Source organism: Drosophila mojavensis, unplaced genomic scaffold (genome assembly GCF_018153725.1).
Source record: "Drosophila mojavensis isolate 15081-1352.22 unplaced genomic scaffold, ASM1815372v1 contig_277, whole genome shotgun sequence".
Lineage (NCBI taxonomy): Eukaryota > Metazoa > Arthropoda > Insecta > Diptera > Drosophilidae > Drosophila > Drosophila mojavensis.
The window spans coordinates 1,241,631-1,254,253 of record NW_025318822.1 but is presented as its reverse complement, the minus strand read 5'-3'; the positions used below and the strand labels follow the sequence as shown (position 1 = coordinate 1,254,253).

General features: G+C 36.6%; 4 protein-coding genes across 11 annotated transcripts in view; 2 read left to right on the top strand and 2 right to left on the bottom strand.

Annotated features, from left to right (window-relative positions):
* Positions 1 to 1,448, top strand: part of LOC6574036 (putative transcription factor capicua) — a 56,110-nt gene extending 54,662 nt beyond the window's left edge. For 6 of the 7 annotated variants that reach the window (XM_044008356.1, XM_044008355.1, XM_032728013.2 and 3 more), the window contains one exon: positions 193 to 1,448. In XM_044008356.1, the coding sequence (XP_043864291.1) occupies positions 193 to 239 (47 nt within the window). In that variant the 3' untranslated portion in view covers positions 240 to 1,448. The remainder of the gene's footprint in view (positions 1 to 192) is intronic. The other variant, XM_044008357.1, reaches the window with a different exon arrangement.
* A 3,322-nt stretch (positions 1,449 to 4,770) lies between these two features.
* LOC6574035 lies at positions 4,771 to 5,642 on the bottom strand. The gene is made up of 3 exons (XM_002000057.3): positions 5,499 to 5,642; positions 5,077 to 5,446; positions 4,771 to 4,958 (listed from the first exon to the last, which is right to left on the bottom strand). Exons 1-3 carry the CDS (start codon positions 5,640 to 5,642, stop codon positions 4,771 to 4,773), a joined length of 702 nt encoding a protein of 233 aa, XP_002000093.2.
* A 2,842-nt stretch (positions 5,643 to 8,484) lies between these two features.
* On the bottom strand, positions 8,485 to 11,763 carry LOC122757041. Of its 2 annotated transcripts, none has more exons than XM_044008249.1 (3): positions 11,719 to 11,763; positions 8,854 to 9,226; positions 8,485 to 8,786 (listed from the first exon to the last, which is right to left on the bottom strand). In XM_044008249.1, the coding sequence occupies exons 1-3, from the start codon at positions 11,746 to 11,748 to the stop codon at positions 8,611 to 8,613; spliced, it is 579 nt and encodes a 192-aa protein (XP_043864184.1). In that variant the 5' UTR covers positions 11,749 to 11,763; the 3' UTR covers positions 8,485 to 8,610. The 2 variants fall into 2 exon arrangements, with proteins under 2 accessions (XP_043864184.1, XP_043864183.1); XM_044008248.1 differs by lacking the exon at positions 11,719 to 11,763 and adding an exon at positions 9,303 to 9,492.
* Positions 10,061 to 12,037, top strand: LOC6574034. Its single transcript, XM_002000056.4, has 5 exons — positions 10,061 to 10,353; positions 10,432 to 10,665; positions 10,756 to 11,492; positions 11,564 to 11,774; positions 11,844 to 12,037. The coding sequence occupies exons 2-5, from the start codon at positions 10,497 to 10,499 to the stop codon at positions 11,888 to 11,890; spliced, it is 1,164 nt and encodes a 387-aa protein (XP_002000092.1). The 5' UTR covers positions 10,061 to 10,353; positions 10,432 to 10,496; the 3' UTR covers positions 11,891 to 12,037.
* Positions 12,038 to 12,623: the final 586 nt, after the last annotated feature.

Here is a 12,623-nt window from a genome sequence, read left to right as displayed (position 1 = left end):
TTACATACATTTCAACAAAACCATTATACCCTGATTTCCCATTGAAAATGGGTTCAGGGTATAAAAAAAAACGTTAAAATATTCCCAACTTAGCCAAGTTTTCTCCCTCCTTTTACGTTTCCCTCTCCATTTGGTTTTCTTTGTAAACTGTTAATTTGAATTCCCCTTTTCTATTCTGAAAACATTGTATAGATGTTTTTTCGTATTATTATGCGACAGGTATGCACCAGCCACACTAATAGAAACAACAAAGGCAACATCAACAGCAACAACGACGCTCGGAGCAGCAACTACAACAACAATAGAAACAGCAACCACAGCAATAAACTTGTCTACAACACAGGAAACGTTTAAAGGAGCTCAAAGGTCGGTGCTTAGCAGGATAACAGGATCTGAGTGGATCGAGCTGCGAGTGACAAATTACTTGAAATTAGTAAACGAAATAGGGATAACAAAATTTATAATTGCAGCAGCGCACACACACACACAAATAATCCAAACACACACACCCACACACATAGATACTGTACATGTATGAGATACATGTGAAAGTAAAACAAAACAAAAACAACAGAAATAGTTTATATTGAAACAAAGCAAAATCGAAGAGATGAAAAAAACAAAAAACAAAATAATATATATTAAAATTTTTAATTGCAATAGGCATTTTTACTACAAGCGTAACAGAGACAGAGAGACAGTAGAGAAGGAAAGAGAGTAGGAATGAATTTATTAAGCAGCTTAATAAATCCAGAATTGAAGAAGTTACCAGTTGGAAGATAGAACTTTTTGAAGAATATATGAAGTATATACCGTATGGAAACATTATTGTATAATGGCTTAGTTATTAATTTACAGGCGAACAAGCAACAAACAACTACAACAACAACAACAACAATAAACAAGCAAACACAATGAATATAAGCAAAAAGAAATAATATTATTAAGAACAAAAAACAAACCCAATACGAATTGCACATTAATTTTGAAGTGTATTTAGCACAAGTCAACAAAAACAAAAAAAAAAAAAAAAAAAAAAAAAAAAAAAAAAGAATTGTATAAAAATGAACTTAAAACACACAAATCGATAACAAAACACAATTTGTAAGCGGTGTGGCGAAATTGTAGTTGTATTGTACCATACTTATATATATTTATACAAAATATATATATATATATAAATAAATATATATATATATATATATATATATATATATATATATATATATATTATGTATATGTATATATATATATATTTAATTAGTCTTAAAGGTTTTCGAGAGAAACAAAAACCGCACGTAAAAATGCTTTTAAATTGTCAGCTTTTTTTTTCATGGAAACATTTCATTTTTTAAATTGTATGTACATTATTCTACTATTAATCTGGCCCTATTTTTTACACTGTTGTCTATTTAATTTGAATAAACAAATCTAATTTATATAATTAATTAGCTTAGTTTAGATCGTTGTTTCTTTATGATTTACATGAAATTTATATGTTTAAATTGTATACAGCACATAAATATTGAAGAACAACCACAACAACAACAATAAGAATAACAGCAAAAGCAAAAAGCAATAATGAAACAGAAATCAACAAATTGATCAACTTGAATGAAGAAAGAAACAAAAATGGAAAAAGCAAAAGCCAGAGAAAACTGTCTTCCACTGTTGCTGCAATATATATATATATCTATATACACTTGAATTATGAATGTTTTAATTGTTTTTATGATTACCATTACTATTAATAATATGTTTAAATTTAGTTGTCCTTGTAGCGTCACTTATTTAATATTATTTCATAAATAGAGTGTGTGACTGCAATTAATTTTAAATATTCATCTGGCTTTCAACAGAGACGAAAACTAAAGCAAAAAGCAAAAACAAATACCAATACCAACATCTGTTTAGTTTGTAAAATTAGTTCGTAGACAAGCTTTAAACAAATCACAATTCAAATGGCCCAACCTTATGAGACGCAAAATGCCAGCAACTTTGTATTATCTGGTGTGTGTGCATTCAACTTATCGTGCTGTGTCTGTTGCAACTGTCACGGGATAATTTGCGCCTTTTGGTTGCAATCTTATGTAGAGCATAATTATATTTACAATGAAAGTCTTCTGCTTTATTTATTGCATCAGTTCTTTCAATTTGACAGTCAACTCACAACACTCACACACACACACACACTTTCTTATTTGTGTAATAGTTAGTTATTAAAAAAAAAAAAAAAAAATATATATATATATATATATATAAAGAGAAGAAAGGTTAAAATCCAATTTGAATTGATTTACAACTTTTTAAAGCCGCACTTACTTATAATTTACAAACTAGTTTCGTTTAGCTTTTATGTTTTTTTTTATGAATATAGTTGAAAACAAAATTTTATATGATAAAAATAATTAAATTTTAGTGTGTTAATGTTTATATAAAAAAAAAAGCAAAACAAAACAAACAAATAAAACAAAGTTTTTATCAAACGAGACGTGTGAATTATTACAGTGAAACAGCAGCTGCAACAACAACAACAGCAAATAAATATAAAAAACATGAAATATATGCAAGATAATTTAAATAATTTTGTTAAAACTTTGCAATATACATAATCCCAGGCTAATGAACAAGCAACTGCTAAAGAAACAGCAACTCAGATAGCGAATTTGTGCCAATGATTAAATATTATCAAATATATATACATATGTATATATATGTATACAAAATACAACTTAAAACTTAATACGTAAAATACAAACCAGCTAGTTTAATAGACCCAATCCACAAAAAAAAAAATGAACTAAGCAGCCTACGGATAATCCAATCAACATCCTTCCAGAACTCTGTCGGCATTGAAATTCGTCAATTATGATAAGCGCAAGCCGCAAATATTTTGGCAATTCGCAAAATGTAAAAGAAACAAACGAAAGTAAAATAAATAAATCACAACCAATCAACTTTTGACACGCTCTAGTTTACAACAACAACAAGAATAAGAAGAAGCAAACTTATACAATACAAGGCATAAAGTATACAAGGAAGAAAAAGAAACTTTTGGCAACAAACAATTTCGACCTGACAAAATTTTTTAAGAAGAAGTTTACCAGAAAATACACAAAGTAACAAAACTTGAATATGACCCACAAACACACACACACACACTTAAAGCAAAAATGGCGTTTCGGATACAAAATTCTAAAATTCAGGTATAAAAAAAAACAAATAGTGTTGTATAATGTTAAATTTTTTAAAACAATATAAAATATTTAACTATTTATAAAAAAGGAAAATCACAAAAAAAAAAAAAACATAAAAATGAATAAGAAGAAGAAAATGTGAGTAAACTTTACATAAGCTTGTTCAAAATTTACAACGTGCTTTTACAACAACAAAAATTATTGTAGAAACCAGATTTGGAAGTGTATAAATCATACGTATGTATATGTACTATATTTTTTCAAAAACAAAAACTGTATTTTAAAAAGGCTTTTAAGAACACTCGTAACCAAAACAACAACAAATATTATGAAAGAAAGGAAAAAAGAGAAATAAGTAAAAATAATTCAGTTGTGAACAATTCGCACCGTTTCAAAGAAGATGGGTTGAGGAGAGAATAAAATACGAGCCGAGCTGTTTTGATAGTTTTTAACAATCTGGAAATGTATATGTACTTAAGTAGTTTTTTTGGGGTTACAAGAGTTTTTAACGAACATTAATCCAAATAGAGCTAACACTTTGATGAAATTACTAGTGGCAATCCTTAAACGATAAAATACAATATAAAAAAAAAAAATAAATAAAAAAAAAAAAATAAAAAACAAAAATAGTGAATAGACCCAAGAGAGAAAGTCAACTTTGCAAAATGTTGTTTGCGATTTGTTTGGTTAATTGTTAAACAAATATATTTAGCCGCAGACGTGTGCTTATATTAAGTGAATGATTGCACAATTCTTAAGCAGAGGCACTCGAGTCGAGGATGCGACAGTAGCAAAATTACTTAATTGAATTAATGGATATTATGGATAATTGATTCTTTGATTTGCCAACGACCTGAACGCTTTGTAAGAAAGAATTAACATTAACATTAACATTTACAGAACTTATTTGTGAACCTAATTACTAAGCAGTTATTGTGAACCTAGTTGTAAGCGAGCAAACAAGTTACAAATATTGCATACACACACATATACATATACATATACATATGCATATATACATATACATATATACAATGGCATATATATACATACATGTACATCTACTATGCATTAGCATACATACGGATATTTCATATTGAATATTTAGTGCAAAGGCAGAGAGTGAGAGCCAAGTGCCCTCTGCGACCTTTGCACATTTTCCAAGCTCCTCCCATTCACAATTCTCATGTACAACAAAATGATGCAGGATATTTGCATTTGAACAGGAACAGGAACAGGCTGCAGTCATTAGATGCACGGGTTAGCCGCCAAAATGAGTAACAAAATTTATAAATTAACAAAAACGGCTCGCACAAGCCAATCACACTCACACACATAAACACCTACACACACACCCACACAGACGAACTCAGTAACAGAAACAAATTCACAAGCAACAAAGTTTATACATAGTATATATATACACATACATATATTATAAAAAAAGATTTATTGAATAAAATGATAAATGCATTCATAAGAAAGGTCTATCTATCTCTCTCTACATATACATATAAGAAACTTAACAACTTTTTGAGATTTTACAGATTTTATTTGGCTGCAGCAGTGCTGGCTATGCCACAGACTCTGGCACTGGCACTGGCTCTGGTTCTGCCTCAGGCACTATCACTGGCAGCGCCAAGTCCTCAATAATGCCTCGAGCTGAGCTCAAGATGGTGATATCAGCGCAGTTCTTGAAGTTCTCCTGGGCACCACAGCCCATGGCGCCGCTGCCGTCCTCGCAAATGCCCCAGTTGTTGCCTAAGTTGAAGATTAATGAAAGACGAACCAATATTAAAAATATATAAAAGAAGAATTGAAGAGAAAGGTAGCAGCTAGAGCTCAGTCTATATCTCTGCATGTAAATAGCAACTCTTACCCGCCGTATAGGTCCAGCGCAACACGCAATGCTTGCAGCTGAGGCCGCTGGGCAGCCGTACGCTCAGATCGTAGCTGCCGGTCTGTGAGCCAATGTAGTACTTGGTGCTGCCATCGGGGAACTGCAGGGGATACTTGTCGAAGCAGCGCTCCGACTCGGTGCCGAACTCGTCCAGGCTGCACAGGTGGAAGCTGAAGTGGCCCAGATGGTTGGCCGTGATCAGCACGTTTATCTCAATGACACCGCCGCCGATGTAGCTCTTGACTATGACCCCAGCACCGAACTTGCCGCCCAGCTCGTTGGGGCGTGGCGTGGGCAAGCTGTAGTCGTCGCCGCACAGGCCGCAGTTGCCATTGTTTTCGGTTTGTTTCTGCAAAAGGGAATCTATAGCTGGCGCTGGAGCAGAGCTGAGGTCCACTTACCCAAAAGCCGCCACAGTACAAGGCGCTGTCGTCATAATTCTGGGGCGCTGAGGAGTCGTAGCGCCAGCGAGAGGATCGACCCACTGGACTCAGCATCATGCCATGTCCCTCGGCCTGCCTCACCAGGCAACTGAGCAACGCCATCAACGCAATAGTGGAAATAATTTTGGGGCTTATCATTTCTTTTCACTTTCAACTTTTCTTTTCACTGGTCTCCAAGTCCCAGTCACCGAGTCTTATATATCTGCACATTTCTAGGCCTTATCGTCTGTGAAGACTTCTGATTCTAATTGGTACACCTGTTATCAACCGTCAAAGCGATCGTATAACCGTTATTGGCCACTTATCGGTGTCTTCTATCGGCTTTTACAATCGCCCAATTTTTGCAGAATCGTAATATCTGGGAACAGGAACCATTCCAAAACAACGATGACACATATAAACAAAACAAATATTTGCGACATGATTTGACATATCCGAATTGCTTTAATATAGGAGAATCTTGGGTTATATTAGGTACAGTGGATATTCGAGAGAAGAAACTGTTATTGATATAATTCATATTTTAACTAATATTATTTCTGAATTTATTGATCTTTTCAAGCAATATTCACAGTTAATTGCCACCAATGTCGATAAGCGAGTTATAACTGTGATTTCATTATATACATACATATGAATAACAAATCATTATGGCTTTGCCCCATTTGCGAACTGAGTCGCTTGATTATCTTCCCCTTTACATACATGATATCTATACCACAGATTAATAAAAAACAAGTAAGAAAGCTATAGTCGAGACTGCTCGACTACGAGATCCCCTGAACCCTTGGAGCACCAGCTATTTCAATCATTTTTCGCGTCTTTCAGCTTACACAAGAAACACGCACACACACACACACACGCACGTACGCACACACAGACGCATACACATACACATACACACACACATACACAAACACATACACACACAAGCACCCACGCATGGGCTGCAGTGTGCGCTTACTATGAGAACTTAATTGTTTAATAACTTTTTTTGTGGACATACGATCTTCATGAAACGTTCAGATTATGATTACAACATAGATATTCATGTATTTGCCAAAGCACAAGTCTCTAGTATTTGAAATACGCTTATTACAAACATGACGGTGAGGGGATATAGGGGTGGGGGGGTAAATTTTAGCAAAATCCGAAATTGCATATAAGCATACATAAAAAATTTGGAGACTCTAACAATAAAGGTGTAGGAGATATAATTTTATAACTGGTTTTCGATAAGGGTTTTTATCGATAAAAAAAACGGGATGAGTTATCGATTTTTAATTATGGACATTTAAAAAAAAAATTTGAAGTCTCTAGCTCTTATATCTTCTGAAATCGACGCGTTCATATATACGGACAGACGAACAAACGGACGGACAGACAGACGGACAGGGCCAAATCAACTCAACTCGTCGCCCTGATCAAGAATATATACACTTTATGGGGTCTGCCACGCCTCCTTCTGCCTGTTACATACATTTCAACAAAACCATTATACCCTGATTTCCCATTTTCAATGGGTTCAGGGTATAAAAAGTAAGAAAATTCTAGTCGGGGTGCCTAGCAAGGGAACCAGAAACTAATGCAGTGGCAAATACAAATGCAAAGTCAACACAAATAATATTGAATAACAATTGTGATTCGTGGATTATGCTAGAATGCACGCATACAAACATGAAACATGAGTGTATGTGTGCACACACTTAGGGGAAAAACTCTGCGTCTCTTTGCTCACCACGTATAATAAGTATTTGAAGAACTCTACAAAAGTCTCTCTTATTCTCTGTCCGCCTAACAAAAGATAGGGAAGCAGAGGAACTAAAGATGATCATTCAAGTTGTCTATATGTATGCGGCAGTATTGATTTCGTATTTATATTTAAGTATAACTATGCTAGAATGCTCACAGCAGCAGAGAGTGTTCCCATTGGTCACTTAAACCTCGACTGCTTTCAGCAGCAGAGACTGTTCCCATTGGTCACTTAAAGCTGATCTCTATGATCTGTTCGTATGTCTGTCTGCATATCTGACTCGCTGTCTGTGTCCCTGTCTATCTCACAGAGTGGCTCTCCGTTTCTCTCTCTCCCCCCCCTCTCTCTCTCTCTCTCTCTCTCTCTCTCTCTCTCTCTCTCTCTCTCTCTCTCTCTCTCTCTCTCTCTCTCTCCCTCTCCCTCTCTCCCTCTCTGGCTAATAAAAGAAAGAGGCACGGAAGGACTACAGAAGTGTGCAGCTGTATTCGTTTCGTGTTTTTATTTAAGTAAAACGAACTGCTAGCAGCCGGAGAGAGTAGAGAGTGTTCCCATTGGTCACTTAAGGCTCGGCTGCAACGAACCCGACCTGGCACCGGGCTTAACATTTGAGGTCGACTTTGTGTTTGAGTGAAAGTCTCCCTATATAAAGGGCTGCAGCGGCAGCATTTCTTCAGTCATTCGTACAGTGCAGTAAAGTTAAGTGAAGTGAAGTGTAAGCAACTATTCAATGTCCGTTCAGCTAAGCATCAAAGAGGAAATTCTCAGAGGAAATTCTTAGAGGAAATTCTTAGAGAAAATACTTTAAAGAAATATTTAGAAGAAATAATTGGTGGAAATAATTGGAGGAAATAGAAGCAATAAATTCGTTTATTCCAATTTCTATTTATATTCTGGTGTATGTCTTGGGTACCTTTGGTATAAATAAAGAGTCAGGATATTCTATTAAGCTTGTCCTTGAATGTATGATTGATTTATGTCTTGGATAAGCAAGTTTGCTTGTAAAATAATTTGGGTGTGTGTCTTGACTACGCAAAAAAAGCAGTTCAATGCAAGTTAAATTTTAGGTATAAAGAACGACAGATGGGTCGAATATAGTATTCCGGTGGATGTCTTGGGTAATCAATTGAACTCTAAGGTATAAATAAAATACCAACATTTAGGTCAATGTACCAATTGATGTTCCGGTTCATGTCTTGGATAAGCCGATTATCATTTTAATTAGTTTGTTTAAATATATATAGGCTGACAGTAAACAACTTTGGTTTAATTGAATATTTGGCTTCTTTTCAGTACAAAATGTTCAGGCATTGGCCCTACTCAAGCCTCTACGGAGTCGATCTCCTCTGGCACGGCAGGAACGGGAGCGGAACGGGCCATTTCCTTTAGCATGTTGCGGCCCCAGTAGATGCTCACATCGGCGCAGTTCTTGAAGGTCTCCTGGGGACCACATCCCAGGGCGCCAGTGCCATCGCCACAGTTGCCCCAGTTGTTGGCTGCACAGATGTTAAATGGATAAATATGTATGTCTATGATATACCTGCAGCAGAGCAGTACACTTACCACCCACGTAAGTCCAGCGGAGCACGCAGTGGTGACAGGTGAGACCCTCAGGCAGGATGACGGTCACATCGAACTCGCCAGCCTTGGTGCCGATCTCAAGTCGATCGCTGCCGTCGGGAAAGCGCAGGCGATGCTGATTGAAGCACTCCTCGGACTCCCCCCCAAAGGCATCCAAGTTGCACAGGTGGAACTCAAAGTGGCCCAGGTGGTTCGTGGTGATCTTGACGCCAACTGTGATGGCATTGGCAGCTGGATAGCTCTTGGTAATGACACCATTGCCGCCAATCTGGCCGCCGATCTCGTTGGGGCGCGGTTGCGCAGCCGAGAAGTTGTCGCCGCACAGGCCGCATCTGCCGCCATTGTTTTCCTGGGTCTGCATGGATGAAATGAAAAGTAGAGAATGTGAGTTTTGGGCAGGGAGCATTTTTTTGACTGGTTGCGTGACCCACATATAAGCCACCGCAAAAGAGCTCGTTGTCGTTGTAGTTCTGTGGCGCAGATCCGTCGAAGCGCCAGCGCGAGGACCGACTCGGCGGGCTCAGCATCATGCCGTGCGCCTCGATCTGCTGCAGACCGGTGGCCAGAAGGAGTATGGCGCTTAGCAGGTACTTCATCATTTCGTCAATTTCACTTTCACTATGTGCACCCCAGGCTGTGTGCAGGCCTTATATTTCCCAGGCCGCTCCATTATCTGGATCCCGATTATCGAACGGAGAGTTTTACGACAGCTCTTCAGCTGCCACCCAACGTACGTTATCATTTTGAGGGCAACACGCAGCCCATGTATACGCAAATAATAATAACATTAATTTGTTTATTTTGGGGACCACTGCGACGGGGAGTCTATGCCAGCGAAATCCGCTCAAAGCCCGGATAAGCATCTCTAATTGGCATCGTAAAGAGCGCTCATAAAAATGTCAACTGTATGCAAAGAATTTGAAACATTTTTATTTATGAACATCTTCAAGTACTTTCTGGGGGGCCTCAACAGATCAATGGGCTTATCAGAGATATATGTATGTGAATATATATACATGCATGTGTGTATATATGCATCAGTTGTTTTATTCATACTCTTATCAATTATCAGATTTCAAAAGCATTTCTTGTATTTGCATTGGCTTTTGCTTTTCTTGTGAATGAACTCGATCAATAATATATTGAAAATGAAAAAACTGATTGACTGACTGACAGAGGCTTATTGAAGCTCAACAGTATTGGGGGGATTCCCAATTAGCTGTTGTAGCCTCTGATTTTCAACTCAATGTTTACCATGTAAAATTGTTATTTATATTTCTGTTATGTTATTTAATATTTTCTGTGAAGCTCAAGCAAGCTATACTCATTTCATAGCTTTTATGTCATATGTAAACAATAACTGTATTCGAATTTCATTGGCTCTTATACGCCGAACCCATTCAAAATGCGAATCAGGGTATAGTGGTTTATGAAAATGTATGTAAAATGGAGAAGGAAGGAGAACGAAACAGACCCCATAAAGTATAAATAATGTTGAACAGGGCGAGCAGTTTTGAATAGAGCACTCATATTTGATATTTCTCTTGTTTTGTTTACCAGCCGCGCTTAGTCTGCATTTGGCTTTGTTCAAGTGAGGATCGATATAGGCAATTGGCGTGTCAAAAATGGCCAATTTGGAGCAACATCTACAGCTATTGAACGCAAAGTTTATAAATATTGACGCAAATCGAAGATCGTACACCCATCACTATGGCAGGCTACGTGATCAGCTTTATTCCATGCTAAGGCAGGAGGAGCCACTGGGGAAATGGTTATGCGGACATAAGCTAGGTGGTGTGTGGTCTATAGAAACGTTTATCATCTCTTGATGACCTTCTCATCTTATCCTTAACCTTACGTCTTCTCTATGTATTCCACACACAGGAAGTTACGCAGATAAGCTGAAAGTGACCAAGCCCGATGAGTTTGATTTGGTATTGCACTTGACATTTCCAGAGAATGACAAGATTATTGTGAGAGAGAACAAAACTAGAGCTGGCCATGTAATCCTGGACATGACGAATGTGCTGAAAGTGCTGCACAAGCAACATCATAATGAAGTCACCTTCGTGAATTTGAAGAACATCGTGAGTCGTCAAAATTTTCTGGTCGAGAACAAGTTGCAGGACTTGATAAACGGCGCTGTAACGCGAGCTTTGAATAAGATGAATAAACAAATCGAAGTCGATGGTAAAGTGACGCCACTCGTCTATAGGCGATGTGGACCGGCATTTACGCTGTTTATTAATGAGCGCAATATGAAGTACTCTGTGGACTTTGTGCCAGCCATCAGGCTGAAAGCAGAACAAAGTGTTTTGGCCCAAGAGCGTTGGAAATATTTTCGAAATATCTCCCATTGGAGCGCGATTCCGAAGCCCTTAAAGCAATTCCAGGGCAACAATGTGTTTTTTAGGGCTTCTTACGATGAGGCCGAATGCGCCATGCTGAAAGGCAATTATAAACTAAAGGAGGTTATCAGGCTTATGAAGAAGTTTCGCGACTCAAAGCAAAATCTTAGCACCCTGAAGAGCTACTACATCAAAACCCTACTACTCTGGCAAATAGATGCGAGGCCAACAAATTATTGGAAAACCAAACAACTCCATGAAATATTGATCGATGTGAGGATTATACACATATCACTAAATATATACTAAATATATACTTTTTAAAATTCATTCTTTTCCTGCAGATGTTCATAGAGCTGGAGAATTGTTTGTCACCGAATGGCAAGAATGGAAAACTTTTATATTTCTGGGACTCGAAACTAAATTTATTTTCAGAATTGACTGAACATCAACGAAACGATATGTTGAATTGTATTTCAGCTGTGATCGATAAACTTACCGCAGCAGCTACCAATTTAACAGATGCCATTCGTGAGGATATAACAAACTCATTTAGTATGAAAAATAGTTAAAATTTAGTTATATGTATTAATTATTAATTTATTAATTTTTATTTTAAATTAGCCAATCGCTTGGAGCGGTCTGTAGAAGATAATGAGGAGAGTGAGTAGACAATCCAATCGCATCCCCATTCGAATACAATACATCAAACAATTTATAGCTAACTGTAACCGATACATCTATATAATATTATATTTGATTATATGGAAGAAAAAATATATAAATACTTGTACTTGGATAAAGTTGCATTAATGGGATTAATTTTTTATCATTTTATCAACGTGATTCATTTTTATACAAATTTAAATAAAGCGCGCACTACAAAAATGCGTCCCGCGTCAGTCAATCGGGCTTAAAGTGTCTTTAGACTAGCTGCATAACCATTACAATCGACCAAGGGAATGGAATAAATATTAGATATTATGTGCAAGTGATCAACAATTATTAAAGTTAGACAATTATTCTAAGATTCCAGTCGGCACCCCGATTTGAGCTTACGTGACAAAGTAGGACTAATGGAAAGATTAAAAGGCTAATTTTCGAATTTTTATCATTCAAATGGGTAACGGTTGAAAAATTAAAATTATACATATTCATACTGTATTTGTACTTACCATACTAAATGGGCAGTAATTTATAAATACACACATACAACGTACATAAAAATACCAAGTTTTATTTTCAAATAGGTCATGTTTAAATTCACAGGGAGATTTGTGTCACCGGCATATAAAAACAATCATCAAGTCGTCTTAAATCAGCAAATATTAGTGAGCTCATATCAAATCAATTTTTTGTTTGGTGCGGTTAGTGTCTTAAATTTTTATTATTATCATTTATTTT

What these genes read in the sequence shown, in the direction of transcription:
- LOC6574035 (XM_002000057.3), bottom strand. Translation starts at nt 5,642, where the DNA reads ATGGCGTTGCTCAGTTGCCTGGTGAGGCAGGCCGAGGGACATGGCATG. An exon ending in TGTACTGTGGCGGCTTTTGG is followed by an intron (nt 5,447 to 5,498) that starts GTAAGTGGACCT and finishes TCCCTTTTGCAG; the next exon opens with AAACAAACCGAAAACAATGG. An exon ending in GCGCTGGACCTATACGGCGG is followed by an intron (nt 4,959 to 5,076) that starts GTAAGAGTTGCT and finishes TCTTCAACTTAG; the next exon opens with GCAACAACTGGGGCATTTGC.
- LOC122757041 (XM_044008248.1), bottom strand. Translation starts at nt 9,470, where the DNA reads ATGATGAAGTACCTGCTAAGCGCCATACTCCTTCTGGCCACCGGTCTG. An exon ending in TCTTTTGCGGTGGCTTATAT is followed by an intron (nt 9,227 to 9,302) that starts GTGGGTCACGCA and finishes TCATCCATGCAG; the next exon opens with ACCCAGGAAAACAATGGCGG. An exon ending in CCGCTGGACTTACGTGGGTG is followed by an intron (nt 8,787 to 8,853) that starts GTAAGTGTACTG and finishes ACATCTGTGCAG; the next exon opens with CCAACAACTGGGGCAACTGT.
- LOC6574034 (XM_002000056.4), top strand. Translation starts at nt 10,497, where the DNA reads ATGGCCAATTTGGAGCAACATCTACAGCTATTGAACGCAAAGTTTATA. An exon ending in ATGCGGACATAAGCTAGGTG is followed by an intron (nt 10,666 to 10,755) that starts GTGTGTGGTCTA and finishes TTCCACACACAG; the next exon opens with GAAGTTACGCAGATAAGCTG. An exon ending in GGATATAACAAACTCATTTA is followed by an intron (nt 11,775 to 11,843) that starts GTATGAAAAATA and finishes ATTTTAAATTAG; the next exon opens with CCAATCGCTTGGAGCGGTCT.